At 37.9% G+C, this 15,666-nt stretch overlaps 1 protein-coding gene across 4 annotated transcripts in view; it reads right to left on the bottom strand.

Annotated features, from left to right (window-relative positions):
• Positions 1-15,666, bottom strand: part of PDE4D (phosphodiesterase 4D) — a 313,664-nt gene that overhangs the window by 245,092 nt on the left and 52,906 nt on the right. The window contains exons 1-2 of one of the 4 annotated variants that reach the window (XM_040089579.2): positions 6,357-6,612; positions 5,433-5,695 (exon numbers count right to left, since the gene is read on the bottom strand). The exons of 1 other annotated variant lie outside the window; for it this stretch is intronic. In XM_040089579.2, coding sequence (XP_039945513.1) covers positions 5,433-5,479 — 47 coding nt within the window. In that variant the 5' untranslated portion in view covers positions 5,480-5,695; positions 6,357-6,612. Of the gene's footprint in view, positions 1-5,432; positions 6,637-15,666 lie in introns of those variants that run through there. 2 more of the 4 variants (XM_040089578.2, XM_040089580.2) reach the window with 2 other exon arrangements.

Below are 15,666 nucleotides of genomic sequence, written 5' to 3'. Positions count from 1 at the left end.
CAAATTCTTGTTCAAATCCAGATTTCCACAGGATAAACTGAGATGTTTATCAACATCTAGTGTATCTAGTGTTTTTATGTTAAGTATAAAATATATGAAAGCTAATTAAATACTGTATTGAAATGCAGTTAGGAAAGTAGCCTTTTTCCTTTCCCCACTATAAAATATAAATAATAAAATTCTTCTAGAAAAAGCTGATGAATAAATACTGCATGAAACATTTCAGTTAGAAGTGAAGAGTTATGCCATGAGAAGGGCATAGCACTGGTCAGATTCAGTTCCCCACAATAACTTCATGAGCTGAGGTGACTCATCATATCGTAAGAACATAATGAAAAGTTGATTTCAGGAATTAGCATAATATCTCCACTTTCCATCATTTTTCTTTACATTTACCCATTTTACTTTTATAAACTGGAATAACTTGCATAATAATGGAAAGCCAAACCAGTTTTGGCTGGCTGAAAATCATGTAGCATTCTGTAAGATGCAAAAATAAAAAAAATGGCATCATTATTTACTCGCAGAAACAGATTGAAGTTTATTAACTTGCTTTATTTCAGGGATTTACTAACCACAGAATCATTTGACTTGGAAAATACCTTGAAGATCAAGGATTCCAACCTTAAACTGACCATCTTGTCAACGAGACCATAGAACTAAATGTCATGTCCAGTCATTTCTTGAACACTTCAGGTATGGTGACTTCACCGTCTCTCTGGACAGTCCATTCTAAAGCTTAACAAAACATTCAGTGAAGGTATTCTTCCTGATGTCCCAGTTGAACCCCCTAAGACCATGTTCTCTCATCTTGCCACATGTTTCCTAGGAGAAGAGGCCAACCCCCACCTGGCTGCAATCTCCTTCCAGGCAGCTGTAGAGAGTGATAAGGCCACCCCTGAGCCTCCTTCAATCCAGGCTAAACGTCCCCAGCTCCCTCAGCTCCGTTGCCCTTCTCTGCACTCACTCCACACCTCAGTGTCTTTCTTGCACTGAGGGCCCAGACCTGGACACAGCGCTCGAGGTGTGGCCTCACCAGTGCCCAGCACAGGGGGACAATCCCTGCCCTGCTCCTGCTGGCCACACCATTGCTGATCCAGGCCAGGATGCCATTGCCCTTCTTGGCCCCTGGGCACACCCTGGCTCACGTTCAGTCACTGTCACCAGCACCCCCAGGTCCTTTCCAGCCACTCTGTCCCAGCCTGTGGCACTGCCTGGGGCTGCTGTGACCCAAGGGCAGGACCCGGCCCTGGGCCTTGTTGAACCTCACACCATCGGCCTCAGCCCGTGGATCCAGCCTGGGCAGATCCCTCTGCAGAGCCTGCCTGCCCTCCAGCAGATCAACACTTTCACCTAGCTTGGTGTCATCTGTGAATTTACTGAGGGTGCCTTCAACACCATCATTCAGATCATCAGTAAAGAATCTGAACAGGACTGGTCCCAGTCCTGAGCCTAGGGAAAGTCACTCATGACTGTCACCAACTGGATGGGCCCAGCCATACTGACAGTTTTTAACCCAGCAAAGGGTACATTGAATGGTACATTTCCAGGTTTTCCAGGAAAATGCTGTGGGAAAGTGGTGCTGAGAAAGGCTTCCCTGTAGCCCAGGTAGGCTTACATCCACAGCCTTTCCCTCATCCACTGGGCAGACCACCTGATGATAAAAGGCAATCAGGTTTGTCACGCAGAACCTGCCTTTCCAAATCTATGCTGGCTGGGCCTGATCCTCTGTCCTGCAAGTGCCACATAACGGCACGCTAGATGATCTGTTCCATGACCTTTCCCAGCACCAAGGTCAGGCTGACAGGCCTATAATTCCTCTGGGCTGCCAGGCCCAGATCCTCCTTCCAACTCTTCTTGTGGACAGCCACCAAATTGGCCAACCTGCAGTCATCCATGACCTCCCCTGTTAGATAGCACTAATGATAAATCATGTTAATGACGATAAATTATGATACTAAGAAGTTCTGAAAAAACAGTTAATAATAAAATTAATATGAGGCAAAGGGAAAATGTATAAACACGCATTTGCGCTGTTTTTCATTTAAGTCTATAGAGCTATATTTTATATTTTATTCAATCTTAATAAGCTGAAATTTGATAGAAAAGGATGAACGGTTACAGATTACATTTTTGATTCTGAAGTTAAGTGGTATTAACCTGCAGATTAATTTCAAATCTTTGCCTGCTTAAAGGCAGATATTTTTTTTGCCACTTCTGCTTTCCTTATGGTAAAGCCAAAAGGCACACGCAGTAGGTGTTTATGCAATTAAGCAAGCTAAAATTGAATACCATCTTTATTTGGTTTGTCATCACAAGTGCAGCTAGAATGCAAGGGAAAGGAAAGCCATGTTACATAACTCAGCAGTAAATGTTTCTAAAATAATTTTCAGTGTAAATGGCTGTAGGCTGCCTACTGTTGATACATAATTGATGCTATATAGTGTGTAATGTGGTAAGTAGCTATAAAATCCTACTCCTCCAATTATCACCACAAATGTGTTAGTATTATAGGCCCAACTTTATCCTCACCCAGGATATCACTTGCTCCAACCACTTGAACTCCTTAATGTATTTTATATCTGCTTCTCTGTAATCCAAACTCTGAAACAGTTTCAGAAAAAAATACCTTTTTTGCTTACTCCAGTGTCAGTTTAAGCTGTTTAGAGTCTATTCACATTATAGGTACACTTACCTGTCTGATATAGTTGTGCTCCCAGTCATACTGCCTAGGAACTTATTCATTACATATAGCTGGTTTGTGCCAGTAGCCCATTCCTATTGCTAACATTATCAGGAGGGTACAGATACTGGAATTTTCACTGCATTTACTAAAGGTTATGGATTCCAAATCAAACCCTACTCTATAGACCATCACTTTTTTGGCTGTTCTTTCCCTAAATTCAAAATAGTAGGCCTAACACATATCCACTCCCTTGACTTGTTACACAACATTAAATCCTGGATATTCAAAACAATAAATTGTATTTCAGAAAGGTTCACATTTTTATTCCCCACAACTCTTTCTCCCCATATTCCATGTAGGACGAGCAGGAACTGGCACATGAAGGCATAATGCATGTCTCTAAGATACAGAAAATACCTTTAATATCAATTATCTAGTTCTAAAATATTTGGTCTGCATGCTCATAGAGGTTACAAACATCATCAAGCATACAGCAGGCCACAGGACACCTTTAATGTGTTGCATCAGCATTGAAGAAACATTATAAAAGATGCTCAACTAGTATTTGTATTTAAAACCATAAAACGATTTGTGTCCCATGAAAGATATTCTTTCTTTTATCTTCACTGTCATCCTTTGAAGGACATCTGAAAATAGAATGAGGGATAATATCTATATACACACAGAACACTTCATGACAATTTCTATTCCCACTAGAAAAGGACAGCATGCCTTACAGCATTGCATGGATTTTTGAAAGTTCAGAATTAAAAGAAAACCAGAGACTGACAACTTGACATCCTGACACTCAAAAATGCCCCTTACAGATCTACTGTAGCATGAATAAGCAAACTTGCCTATTCTCTGAGAGCTGAGATGAACAACAGAATGCTAAAAACATTTGCATTCTAAGTTGGGACCTTAGGTAAGCGCAAATACAGGCAGAAGCCATGGTATGGTTTGCATTCAGTAAAAATAGCAAATCTAGGACATATAATTATCTTCCTATGTCTTCCCATGAAATTCCTCTGCTGGGCTTCCCCAAACAATGGGCTCACATGCTGTGACAGACTGGCAGGGCTGGCAAGGAGCAGACAGGGAAGACAGCTTTTAGAGAAGACAAATAAAAAACGGACGGCTCAATCCAAACGTCTTTCAGCAGACTTCACTGTTCCTGTTTGAAAAATGCTGTTAGGAGATTAACCTGTGGGTTAAGGAGGGCTTAAAACATTTCTCTAAGTTAACAAAAACAGAAGCAAACCATATTCTTAGAAGACAATGGAAGCGGTTTCCCCGTCAGGTGCGGGCACACCTGCAGTGTCCTTTCCAGCACACTCTGATTTAAAAAAAAAAAGAAAAAAGAAAAAAAAAAAAGAAAAAAAAAAAAAAAGAGAGAGCGATGAAACACATCCGAGATCTCGCTCTTCATGTTGGGGCGGGGCGGGAGGGGGGGGGGGGGGCGGTGGAGGACGACACAGACATGGACGGACGCGGTTTGAAGCTGGCTCTCAAACGGCTTTGCGCAGACCGAGACGGTCTTACGGCAAGGCGGTATCAGCCGTAATTAAGAACATAAACAGAGGCGCCGGCTGCGGCGCGCGCCCGCTAATTGTCCGCGCGGCGCCGCCCCCCCTCCCCCGCGGTGACGCGCGGCGCGCAGGCGCTGCCATTGGCGGCGCGCGGGCGGGCGGGCGGGCGGGCGGTGACGGCGGCGCGGCCCCGCGCGGCCCCGCGCGGCCCCGGCGGGTCCCGGCGCTGCCCGCGCGCCGCCCGCCCCGCGCGCCGCCACACGCGCGGCGCGGCGCGCGCCCAGCGCCGGCCTGCCCGCCCGACGCTGCCCTGCAGCCGGCCGCTCTGCCCGCCGGCGTCCCCTGGGTTGCAAAATGCGTTTGCTCCCGACGTTTTGAAAGACTTAGTGTATACCCAAAGGGCAAAAGTTTTATGGGGAAGTGGATTTTTTTTTTTTTTTTTTTTTTTTTTTTTTTTTTTTTTTTTTTTTTTTTTTTTTTTTTGCCTTAACTAATAATCTTCATTAAGCACTAACCAAGACGCTAATTCCAGCATCGGGAGGAAGACATGACGCAACCACTGGTAGAATTTATAAGCAAGTTGACTGTACTGTATTGCAAGGCAAGTAGAAAGATTTTTCAGTCAGGAAGAACTATAGATGCCCTGTGATTCAAAGAGGAAACAGCTGTTTTAATGATGATAAAGGGATTTTAATGCTACATGATTGTCTTTCCAACGGCCACGTTTGAGAATCTGCCATACAAAACCATTTTAGAGCATTTATGCATATCTCTAATAAATGATTACTCAATTGCCATATGAAAGAGCATTTTTTCAGGTCACTTGAAAGTATACAAATAAATAAGTTCCAGGGGGGAAATATGGGAAACACAGGGGGGAAATATGCCTTCATTATTTTCCTGAGATCAGGCTAAGAAAGAAATGTGAAAACTGTTCCTTTGATACAGGAACAAAATATATCACCTTGCTCAGAATACTTACGTAAGAAAACATGACCATAAGGATACAATTTCTATGACTTGCCTATTTAGCAAATATGAAGAACTGCTAAGCTCACATTACTTCATCACTCCTATCTCGTCTGATCTTAATTTCTGAGGACTCAGTCCTCGTTTGACATTTATTTAGGTAAAAACATAGCGTCTGGTAGTTGTCACAGTATATTGCAAACAAGCATTTTGAGTTTAACAGTCTATAATGTGTATTGATTACTCACCATATCCATGAATGCCTCCTAAAGGGGAAATTATTCACATGCATCATGTTCACAGGTCTTCCAACATTAGTGTTTTCCTTGTCAGAGTGATTTATCTGTTATGGTATTCATAGATGCATGCCAGAACAACTGCATGAGCAGTCAACAGCAGGGATTATTGCAAGAATTACTGTAATCCACAAAAAATAAAAATTCCCAGGATCCAGTGAAAGACTTCTCACAGGGTTTTCTAGGTACACGTCCATCCATTTATGCATCACTTGCTATTTTAAAAAAAACATTAAACTAATCAGTATACAGAAACTGTTCTGATAATGCCAACAGTTTGCCTTGATAAAAATCCAAGTGCTTTGACTGTGAATTAAAGCATCTTCATATGCAGCATTTTGGACAGTTGGAAAAGGTTAGTTAAAAGATAGTTTCTTGCCATCTGTGCCAAATCAATGTTTAGGGAGAGATGTGTAACTTCAGATTGCTTTGCCATGTTCAGAAATGAATACTGCTTTTTCTTCTTTCTTAGACACATATTCATCAGTGATCAATTTAATGTAGTTTTCCTTTCTTACGAGCCTGGGGAACAGGAGGATGTTTAATAGCCTTGGACAACAACCCCAAACTTCTTTCTGAATTTGATACTGTGACTTTGTTTCTTCAGCTAAGAAAGAAGGAAGGAAGTATGTTTTTTCCACTCCATAGGACAGGACTACAGTTAGATACCATCAAGGGATATGATCATGTCATGATCAAATTCATTTTTGCTGTCTAACCCCATAATAAGGCTGCCTGCTCCCTTTAAGTGAAATGACTAAGCTATTGACTCTCGCTGCAGAGTCTAGTTCTGTTTTGATATTATACTGTATATTAACCCACGTGCATCAATTTGTACGTTGCAAAACGAAAGCAAAGCTATAAGTCCCGTGTTACCTAAGCATTCTTTCTCTGCTGTCCTTTTTTCCCAATTCAGCTCCCAGACAGTAGTTATCACTCCTTACGCTCTGGCAAACATCCTCGGGAAGATTCTTAAGCCCAGGCTACAGAGACGGCATCTATTTTGAAGCAATGCAGAGTCAACAGGCTCACACTTCCCTTTCCCGGACCAGAATCTCCAGCCTGCCCTCGGGCTGCGGGTCTCCTCGCCCAGCAGCAGCAGCCGCGGCAGCCCCGGACAGTGTCGGGTTGCGTGGCACTGGTCCTGCAGCAGACTGGGCTCGGCTGCGGAGAGGGCTCTGCCTGGCAGAGGCTGTGCTGGCGTCAAGGGGGCCCTCTAGGTGGGTTCTCCCGGCACCGCGCAACCTGCCCTGCCGCTCCCACCCGCCCGGGATGGAGGGGAAGGACGGGACACTATCGGAAGAGCCTTCCTTAGGACGGCTGGTGCCTCCAGGGTGACAGAAAGCACTGAAAATTTTGCATGGGAGTGCAAAAATCTGCAGGAAAAGAGACGCGCAGGAAGCGGAGTTGACCATGTTGATCTGTACTGAGATGTAAAAGATTTCTGGACTTTTATACTTCAGCATAACCAGGGCATATATTGTTTGCTTGCCATTCTTCTAAATGGTTTACACTGTACTAAGGCTTAAACTTCTAACGGCCCCTTGCCCTTCTGGACAGGAAATCCTGCAGTATGGAAGCCAGCTGCAACTTGAATGACATTAAAACGTGTGATAGGATTTTGTATTTGATTAGGGTGTGGGTGAACTCGGGAGCAACACGATAAGCTATTGCACGTCACATTTGTATAGATCCTATTTCCTTAAGATCAGTTTTGTTGCTTGTCACAGCCCTATTCTACAATACCCCAAATTAGCCCTAGTAGAGTTGATGCCACTCTGAAGAAAGAATAAAATATTAAAGTACTTGAATGTCAGAGTGTATTGACAGTGAAATGGCATTTATTTCAATTCGATAATAAAAAGGGAGCCTATACTGCCACACATTTTTATATTACTGAATATTTGTATTTACTACCCATTTGAAGACTTACAGCACAAAAGTACAACAGATTACAAGATTTAAAGGGGCTCTATCATTTGTGTTCTACTACTCTCTATGGAAGGTGAGGTTTTGGGGGGGGTTTTGTCATTTAAGTACAACTGTGATAGCCTACTCTGAGAGATAGAAGTAATGAGAATGAAAATTAGCATTTTTCACTAAGATGCTGCAAAACAAAATATGTAATCGTTCAGTAAAGATAAATATTTGGTATGATTTTAAAGGGACCAGGTAAGCTGTTATAACTATGTTACATTTATGCTTTATGTATAAAGCACCCCTATACCACACCTCCCAATTAGTTTGGCAATTTATAACAGAGACATTTGAAGAGAATAAAAACTAAACTCTAAAAGCTCCAACATTGCGTGACTAATCTGAATATGAAAAAAAAAAAAAAAAATCCTATCTATTCCAGTTGTCTACTGCTTTCTCTAAGCTGGATAAACTTATCATGAAATATTAACTGTAGCAAATGCTGCACAAATCTGCACCATCATTACTATTTCATATTGCACTTATCTCACTGCATACTTGCCCGATCACTCACAGGCACTGACATTTTCAACACTAGACTTACATAATGACTTGTACTATCTTGAGAAATAACTTCTCAGCACCGACCTGTCACTTACCACATTTGAAATCTGTAAATGAGTCTATTCTGCATATGTGTTACAATTTCTCTGTTTTTCTTTAGTGTTAAGTTCAGCAGAAAGCATAGCACCCATTGACTCAGCTGATTTCATTCAGAAGCAGAGTTGCAGAAGGAGCGTGGGCGTACATAAAGTTACTATACAGTATTATAAACCAGTTAACTCACCAGAAAACTGGAATGCACAATATATGGGCTTTCCAGAGCAGGGATAAATTAAAGCCGGAGAATTTACCTAGCAAAATAGGTTGCCTGGTGAAATTCTTCCTGATCAAGCCAAAATAACTTGTCAACCACTCCACATAAAAAAAAAAAAAAAAAAAAAAAAAAAAAAAAAAAAAAAAAAAAAAAAAAAAAAAAAAAAAAAAAAAAAAAATTGGAAGCAGATTTTAATTTGATTCCTTGCTTACCAGAATAATGCTCTGACCACTAGAATTTAGGCTATATGACAGTGCAGTCCGTCTTCTCCATTCAAGCGGAATAAGAAGTTGGAGGGAGGATGACATAGACACAAACAGAAGTCTACAGGTGATTATGACTCTTCCCTAATGTGGTGGAACACTAGATTCCAGTCCTTATACAAAGTATGCTTGACTATTTTCCACTAAAATTAATTGGGACAAAGTATGTTTGTAGCCGGAAACATTATCTGGAAGCACTTCTCACTTCCAATAATAGTTGCATTGGACTACAGAGTGAAAATCTATCCTCTTTCTCTCTCTTAATAGTCTTGGGAATCTTTCAGTTCTTGTTGCCCAATGAAATATCTAAAAAGGGAAGATTAAAGAATATGTCCTATAAACCCTTTTTTTAACCAGCCTATTAACACTGCAAAATTTCAAACACCTTTCCATTCTGTTTTTTCAGGGAAGGAGAACCAAAGAGAAGATTATTTGTTTCTCCATTTCCATGCAGTATTTCTCCCACAGCACTCAATTAGCCGTACCAGAAAATTCACTTAAAAATTGACTAAGGTCTATGCCTGTTAAACTGAAGTCCTCTAGAATATTTTCTTTTCTCCTCTCACGGATGGAAATGTACCAGCAGACACCAAAGGAAGAGTTTACCTTGTGACATTTCTGGTCATTATCCTGCATAGAATGATTTGGCTTGGAAGGTACCTTTAAAGGTCATTTAATCCAAACCCCCTGCAATGACAGAAACATCTGCAACAATTTCAGGTTTTTTTAGAGCCCTGTCCAACCTGACCTTGAATGTTTCCAAGGATGGGATATCTACCAGCTCTCTTGGGAATCTGTTCGAGTATTTCACGTTGTAAAAAATTTCTTTACTACACCTATTCTGAATCAACTCTCTTTTATTTTAAAACCTTGTATCCCATGTTCTATCACTGCATACCTTTCTAAATGATGACAGTACTAAGAAAGATAAGAACTGTTCTACCAGTGTTAGACTTTTAATATAAAACTCAACTAAAACAATGAAAATATATAATACAGACATACACATCCTGAGAAGAGAACTGCACCAGAGGCATACAGGATGCTTAGATTGAGTCCAGATTTCCCAAAGAGATCAATTTTTTAATTGCATTGCATCTTTTTAAAATTTATTACATCTTTTGATTTTTACAAAATGGGGGCAAACAAAAGTAATTGGATCAAATATTTTGCTTGAAATACAGTAGTAGACAGGGTAATACAGATACCTGGAAAGATAAAGCTATGCCAAAAAGTAATCTCCTAATATGAGTTCACAGAAATTTCATCAGTGTAATTATTAAATAGTAAGAATGACCAATGGCAGATTTTTTAAGACTGTGGAAGATGTGCTGGTGATTTAAACCAGTATACTCTGGACAAGTATCAATAAAAGAAACCTTATCAAACCTTTTAATTCCATAAAAACTTTCAGAATGCCCTCCAAGTAATGAATGGTTGTGGAGCCTGAAATATGCTACCACCAAAAGGAGAGTTTCTGGAGATCAACTCCGGCGCATGCAAGAAATACATTGCTAACATAAATGACCAGTGCAGAAGGTAATTTCAAGCTTTGGGAAGAAGGCTGAAATAAAAATTCCTATCAAAACAATAAAAAGGAAAACATTTTTGCATCCATTTCTAAGGAAAAAAAAAAAAGAAAAAAGAAAAAAAAAAGGAGAATATTTAAAACAGAAGGAAAGAACTGAAAAATATTAGCTCTCATCTAAATCCTAATATGTACTCATCTGCAGTCTTATGGAAATATAACACATGTATGTGAAAAATCTCCACATTTGGGATTAATTTCTATATTTTGAGAGTTAGGACACCATCATTATTTATAAACTTTCCATGAAGACTACCTGGATTAAAATACCAGTATGGTTAATGAACTGGCAAGAAATATCTCCTACTGTGCATACTTGAAGGATATAATCCATATGATAGGTCTTTATTCATAAAACTTTTTAGGTCCCCACAAGTTGTCTTCAATAATAATAGCACAGAAAGTAAAGACACAAATTCATCTCATCAGAATCCTCATCAGAGTGAGCAAATAAACCCAGTGAGCTCCTTAAAACATTTTAGACTTCTTTGCTCACAAATAAGTGTTATATCAGTATATGTAAAGAAAAGAAACAGGATTTTTTCCTGTGTTCTTCCTCTGACATTTGCCCTGCAAGGAAATTAGCTCCCTATTGGACCCCCTTCTGGAATAAGGAAACTAGATCTTCAGAAAAAAAAAAAACCTGTGCAACTTAGAAGCACTTACTACAACCAGTCCAGATAACAGTAATTGGTCTGTATTCTTCCTGTACAGTTGTTACATCCCGATAGACCTTCCACCCTCAGATATTTTCAAGGCGAATCACAAGACAAGCCACATGCATTTGGTGTCATGCTATAGAAACATCATCCCATCAGAGTGGGCTCTGACAGAGTCTCACATGATTTCAGACACTTTGAACTGAAAAATGACAGAAAATTTGCTTCCTGTAGCCAGAGAGGTCTAAATGGGCATTATGCAGTGAGCAAATAACCCGCACCACATAACTTGCCCTGAGGGCTTGAGAGCTTAGAGTCATAATTATCTCATTGAAATGACTACTAAAAGAGAAAACTTCAAAAAACATATAGCTCACTTTTGAACAACAATCATGAATTAGATAATGTTGCTAAGAGCTTGCGGCTATCCCTCAAGAACAAAAAGAGCTTAGTTATCAAGTATATTTTTGTTCTGAAAATGATGTGCTGAACTATAAATGTAATTTGAGAAGAACATTCTCCATCCAAGCCCCAGACCTTTTCAAAGTCCAAAGAATCTCCAGGTCAAAAACTTTGGAAAATGAATATTTTATGTGTCTTCTATTAAATTCTTAGCTTGTTCTGTGTCTCTCTATTTTTCCTTCAATTAGAGCAAGAGATTTTTTTCCAGGTAATCTCATTTTAAAATGTAAAATCTTCTTAGGTGTATAAAAATAGGGTTTTTTTTCTCATCTCTTTGGTAAGCTTCAGTTGTGTTATACTTTTGTTGTGTCATTTATGTCTTATAACTGATACAAAAAGATCCTTAACGCTCCATAGATTTCAACTGGCATAGAAGGAGTGGTATGGAAAAGAATGCCAGGGCATCTCAGGGAGATTAAACTATCTTTTTATCTCATTTGAAGAGAAATTATCTTGCTCTCCTGAATACCACTGATTGGTGATATCTGAAGAAAAATAAATGTCCTTCATAGCAACATACCTCTCTAGATTAAACACCACTGGTTTTGCTCAAAGACTTGTATCTTACTATTGCATAAGAAAGGGTTCAGATGCCTTAAAGATCTTTGCAGAATTATAATCAGAAACTTTACATCTATGCAAAAGAAATGTAAATAAGAGGTGCAGTTTATTGTTCTCTCTTTTCCCATTGTACCCTTTTTCCTACCCACCAACTGACCAATGAATCTTCTTTGCCTTAATAAAAGGAAGAAAAGCAACTATTCTAGTTTGTGACAGAATACAGACTTAAGCTATTAAAATGAGTGACAGTTTAGACTCATGTTTAACAAGGGGTTTTTTGCCTCCTGTGTCCTAGCTATTTTATTTTTGGGCAGAAGCAGGGGTTGAGCTCTCTGTAAGGAGTCATGTTATTGCTATGGAATATGGGCCTGGTAACACACTCTCAGTCTGGACGCATGTATGCTGTGAAGCAGGAAGTGACTTACAGTAACTACAAATTCTAAAGCCTTACCTCAGTGAAACTATTAGAATGACGAAAATTCCCAAAGACAGTTTGGCAGCAGTTATTCAAGAAAACAAATTGTATGTTTTCACAACTGTAATATGGAAACAATGAGAAAATGATGACAGTTTTTTAGTTTATATAGTGTTAGCAAACTGAAGTCAGATTAAATACACTTCCAGCAAATAGTCACCTGTTCTATGATATGGAGATTATTGTGCATTATTTGGTCAACTGCGTTTCAAATAGAACACAGTTCAGAGTACTTAAATCTTAAATGACAAGGTAGGATGAAATTTTACTTGGTAATACTTTTTGTTTGATTTTTTTATCATATCTGGTAATGTTTGCATTACATTCACGACTCTGTTGACCATTAGCTTAGTGAAGATAGCTTCTTCCTATATTACCAAGCATCATATGTTATTCTGAACACAAATATAGTTTGTAAAAGGAATGATAACTATCTGAATTAAACAATTCAGTTTTACCAGAAAAAATACTTTTCTTGTCAATTATTGTGGAATATTACTTAGACACGTGTTGTTTTGTTCTGTTTTGTTGGGGTTGTTTTGTTGTTTTGTTTTGGGGTTTTTTTTTGGGGGGGGGTGTTATTTGTTTGGGTTTTGGTTTTTGTTTTTTGTATTTGTGGGTTTTTTTTGTTTTGTTTTGTTTTGTTTTCTGACACTTTCCAATTTAGGTAGTTTCTTTTCTGGGATAGGGAAGGAAAAGCAGTAGAATGGGCATGTGTAAAACACAGGACAGTGCTTTGAGATATTTTCTGCTCAATGTCATTTCTCCTAATGTAACTTATATTTCTATCAAGAATGCTTTTCTGTGTCAAGTGTGTGAAATAAAAAATCAAATCAACTAAATTTAATTTTACAATTTATAGTTTAGAGATTTGAATTATCTTCTTAATAATCTCAAAAAAGCTTCTTGAAAATCTAAGTTGTAGATGACCTATTAAAATCATTAATGACTCATTAAAAGAATTCTGTTTTTTCTGGAGCTTTTTATTCATTAAATTTTTTTCTTTTTATTTTTCAGATGGAAATAGATATACTGGAATACTTTTCCTTTAAAGAAATTATTTTTTTTCATGTGAAGATTCCTAGAACTTCTTCAGATACCTGAATGAATTATACAATTTTTATTATTATTTAATAACAAATAACCTAGATATTCCAGCTTTCTATCAAATTAGAACTTTTGTTAAAACTTTTCTGAGAAAAAACCAAAAATTACCCACATGATTACAATTTCTTTCTGAAATCAGAATATGAATTTTGATATTTGAGAGGTAACGTACAGTAATGAATGAAAATCTTTTTTATTTGATGTGATTTGCCTTGGTTTTTTGTTTTTAATTTTATTTATAAGCAAATAATTTCTGCCTGTCTGTAACTTAGTCATCAATAAATATATTATGTCAAAACCACCAGGCCTTGCAAAATCCAACCATTTCAACATTGAGATTATGTCATTAAAAAGGTTGGCAGTTATGGAAGCAAAATAAGTAGTGGTGAGTCACTGAACTTGCCTTTCAGTTGTGGTCAGCCTATGCTCATTGTCATCAATACGCTTTCTATTTTCTTTCATAGTTTCAAAAGATCTCAGTACGTCAAACATGTACGCTTTACATTCCCTCCTACTGAACTACTGCAAGTTCCTGTAATCTGATTCTTCTCTGGAGTGGTAGTTTTGTAACACTGAGTCATATGAAAAAGTCACTACTGCACTCCATGAATAAAAGTACTAAGTGAAATATTTGAACTCTAGCAGCATTTTACTTAGGAAATAATATTACCTTCTTACACTCCTTTTTTACTTCTGTTACTACCTCCTAATCTGCCTTACAATTCTTTACTTGTACTCACATTTTCTACTTTAAATAGCAATTTTTCAAGTACCATTATAACAAAGTTCACCACTATGAGTCTACCAATTTTGTCTGCAAAATGAGGTTTCTGAGAGCAAATTAATTTTGCTAACATGTAACAATTGTGTCCAATTTTATATTTGTCTCGATGACTAGTAACTCTCCAAAAGTCTTCAAATCTTTTTTCTTTCTTAAATGAAAAAGTCTGTATACCTGTCTAGATCACTCCTAGTATCTTAAAATACAAGTTATCTGTTTAATATTATTCTGCTCCTGATTTTATAATCTTATTAATGATCCCTACTATAAGAGTAAGATTTCCTGTACCAGTTCTTTCAAAGTTCTTGAAAAAAGATCATCCAGTTCCCTTAACTTAAGAGCATTATTGCCTGAAATTTCTTTCCAGATAAATTGTAGTAATTTAATATAAATACCTTTGTTCTTATTATCTATCATGCCAGTCTTGATGCTTAAAATAGTTTTCTTTATTAACCCTATGCCCCTTCTGCTTTCTGTTCATTCATTGAATATTGATGAAGAAATTGATTACATTTATCTTGTTGGACTATTCAGCCCTTTCCATATTTTACAGATTTTTTTAAGCAACCAAATATGAGAAGTTTTAGGTTTCTCATAGTATCATAATTCCTGGTACTGATTTCAGGAAATATACACCCAGCACACTTTTTTTTTTTTTTTTTTTTTTTTTGCATATGTGAAACATCTTCCTTTTTATGTTCAATATTAGTTTCAAGTCATCAAACTGTAATTTCCCTGCCCATACCAGTGGATGTACAGATCCCAGAGAGCTAATTTCTGCAAGCTGACATGTTTTTATTTTTTAATTGCCTTTCCCATATGTCTCTAGAACCAGTTGAACAACTTCCAGGGGTCTGCAGATCACCTTTCAAGGGGAAGTATGTAATGCTGCCCACCCAATTTCATACACATGTACTGATAAGTAATTCTTTAGACAGGAATTAGAATGATAATTACCTTTTGTACACATGTACTTATATTCCTTTTTGTCAGATGTGGCCAAAATATGAATTTGTGATTATGTATTCTATGTCTGGCAATTTCTAGCATTAAGTGACAACTTATATTCTGACAAAGATATATGTATTTGTAACTTGAATTAGAGTACAAGAACTAAAACTCATAATTGGAAAGACGTTGAAGCCAGAGTCAACTTCCTAAGTAAAAGCTGTTTAAGAATTACCACATAATTTAAAGTACTGAGTGCCCAAAGGAAAGCTAATTCTGATAACAGTTCTGTTTCCCAGCAGTATATAATAGGAAAAAAACCCTAGACTTTTTATAATGATAAGAGTTTCTCACTGTCCCAGGAAGAGTATACAGTAGTTGTTCTAACAGATACTGCTGAATGAAAAATTGTTTCTCCATATTTAGCTGGGATGTAGCTATGGACAAGTATTTAGTCGTAAAATAGTATTTTATAGCTACATAGAACCACAGATGCTTAGGGTTATTAAGAAACATAGAAAATACAAGATCTTTATCTCAAACAGTTT

The sequence above is a fragment of the Hirundo rustica genome, chromosome Z (genome assembly GCF_015227805.2).
Source record: "Hirundo rustica isolate bHirRus1 chromosome Z, bHirRus1.pri.v3, whole genome shotgun sequence".
Classification (NCBI taxonomy): Eukaryota; Metazoa; Chordata; class Aves; order Passeriformes; family Hirundinidae; genus Hirundo; species Hirundo rustica.
The sequence above is the reverse complement of the archived record's forward strand: the minus strand, read 5'-3'. Positions and strand labels throughout refer to the sequence as shown.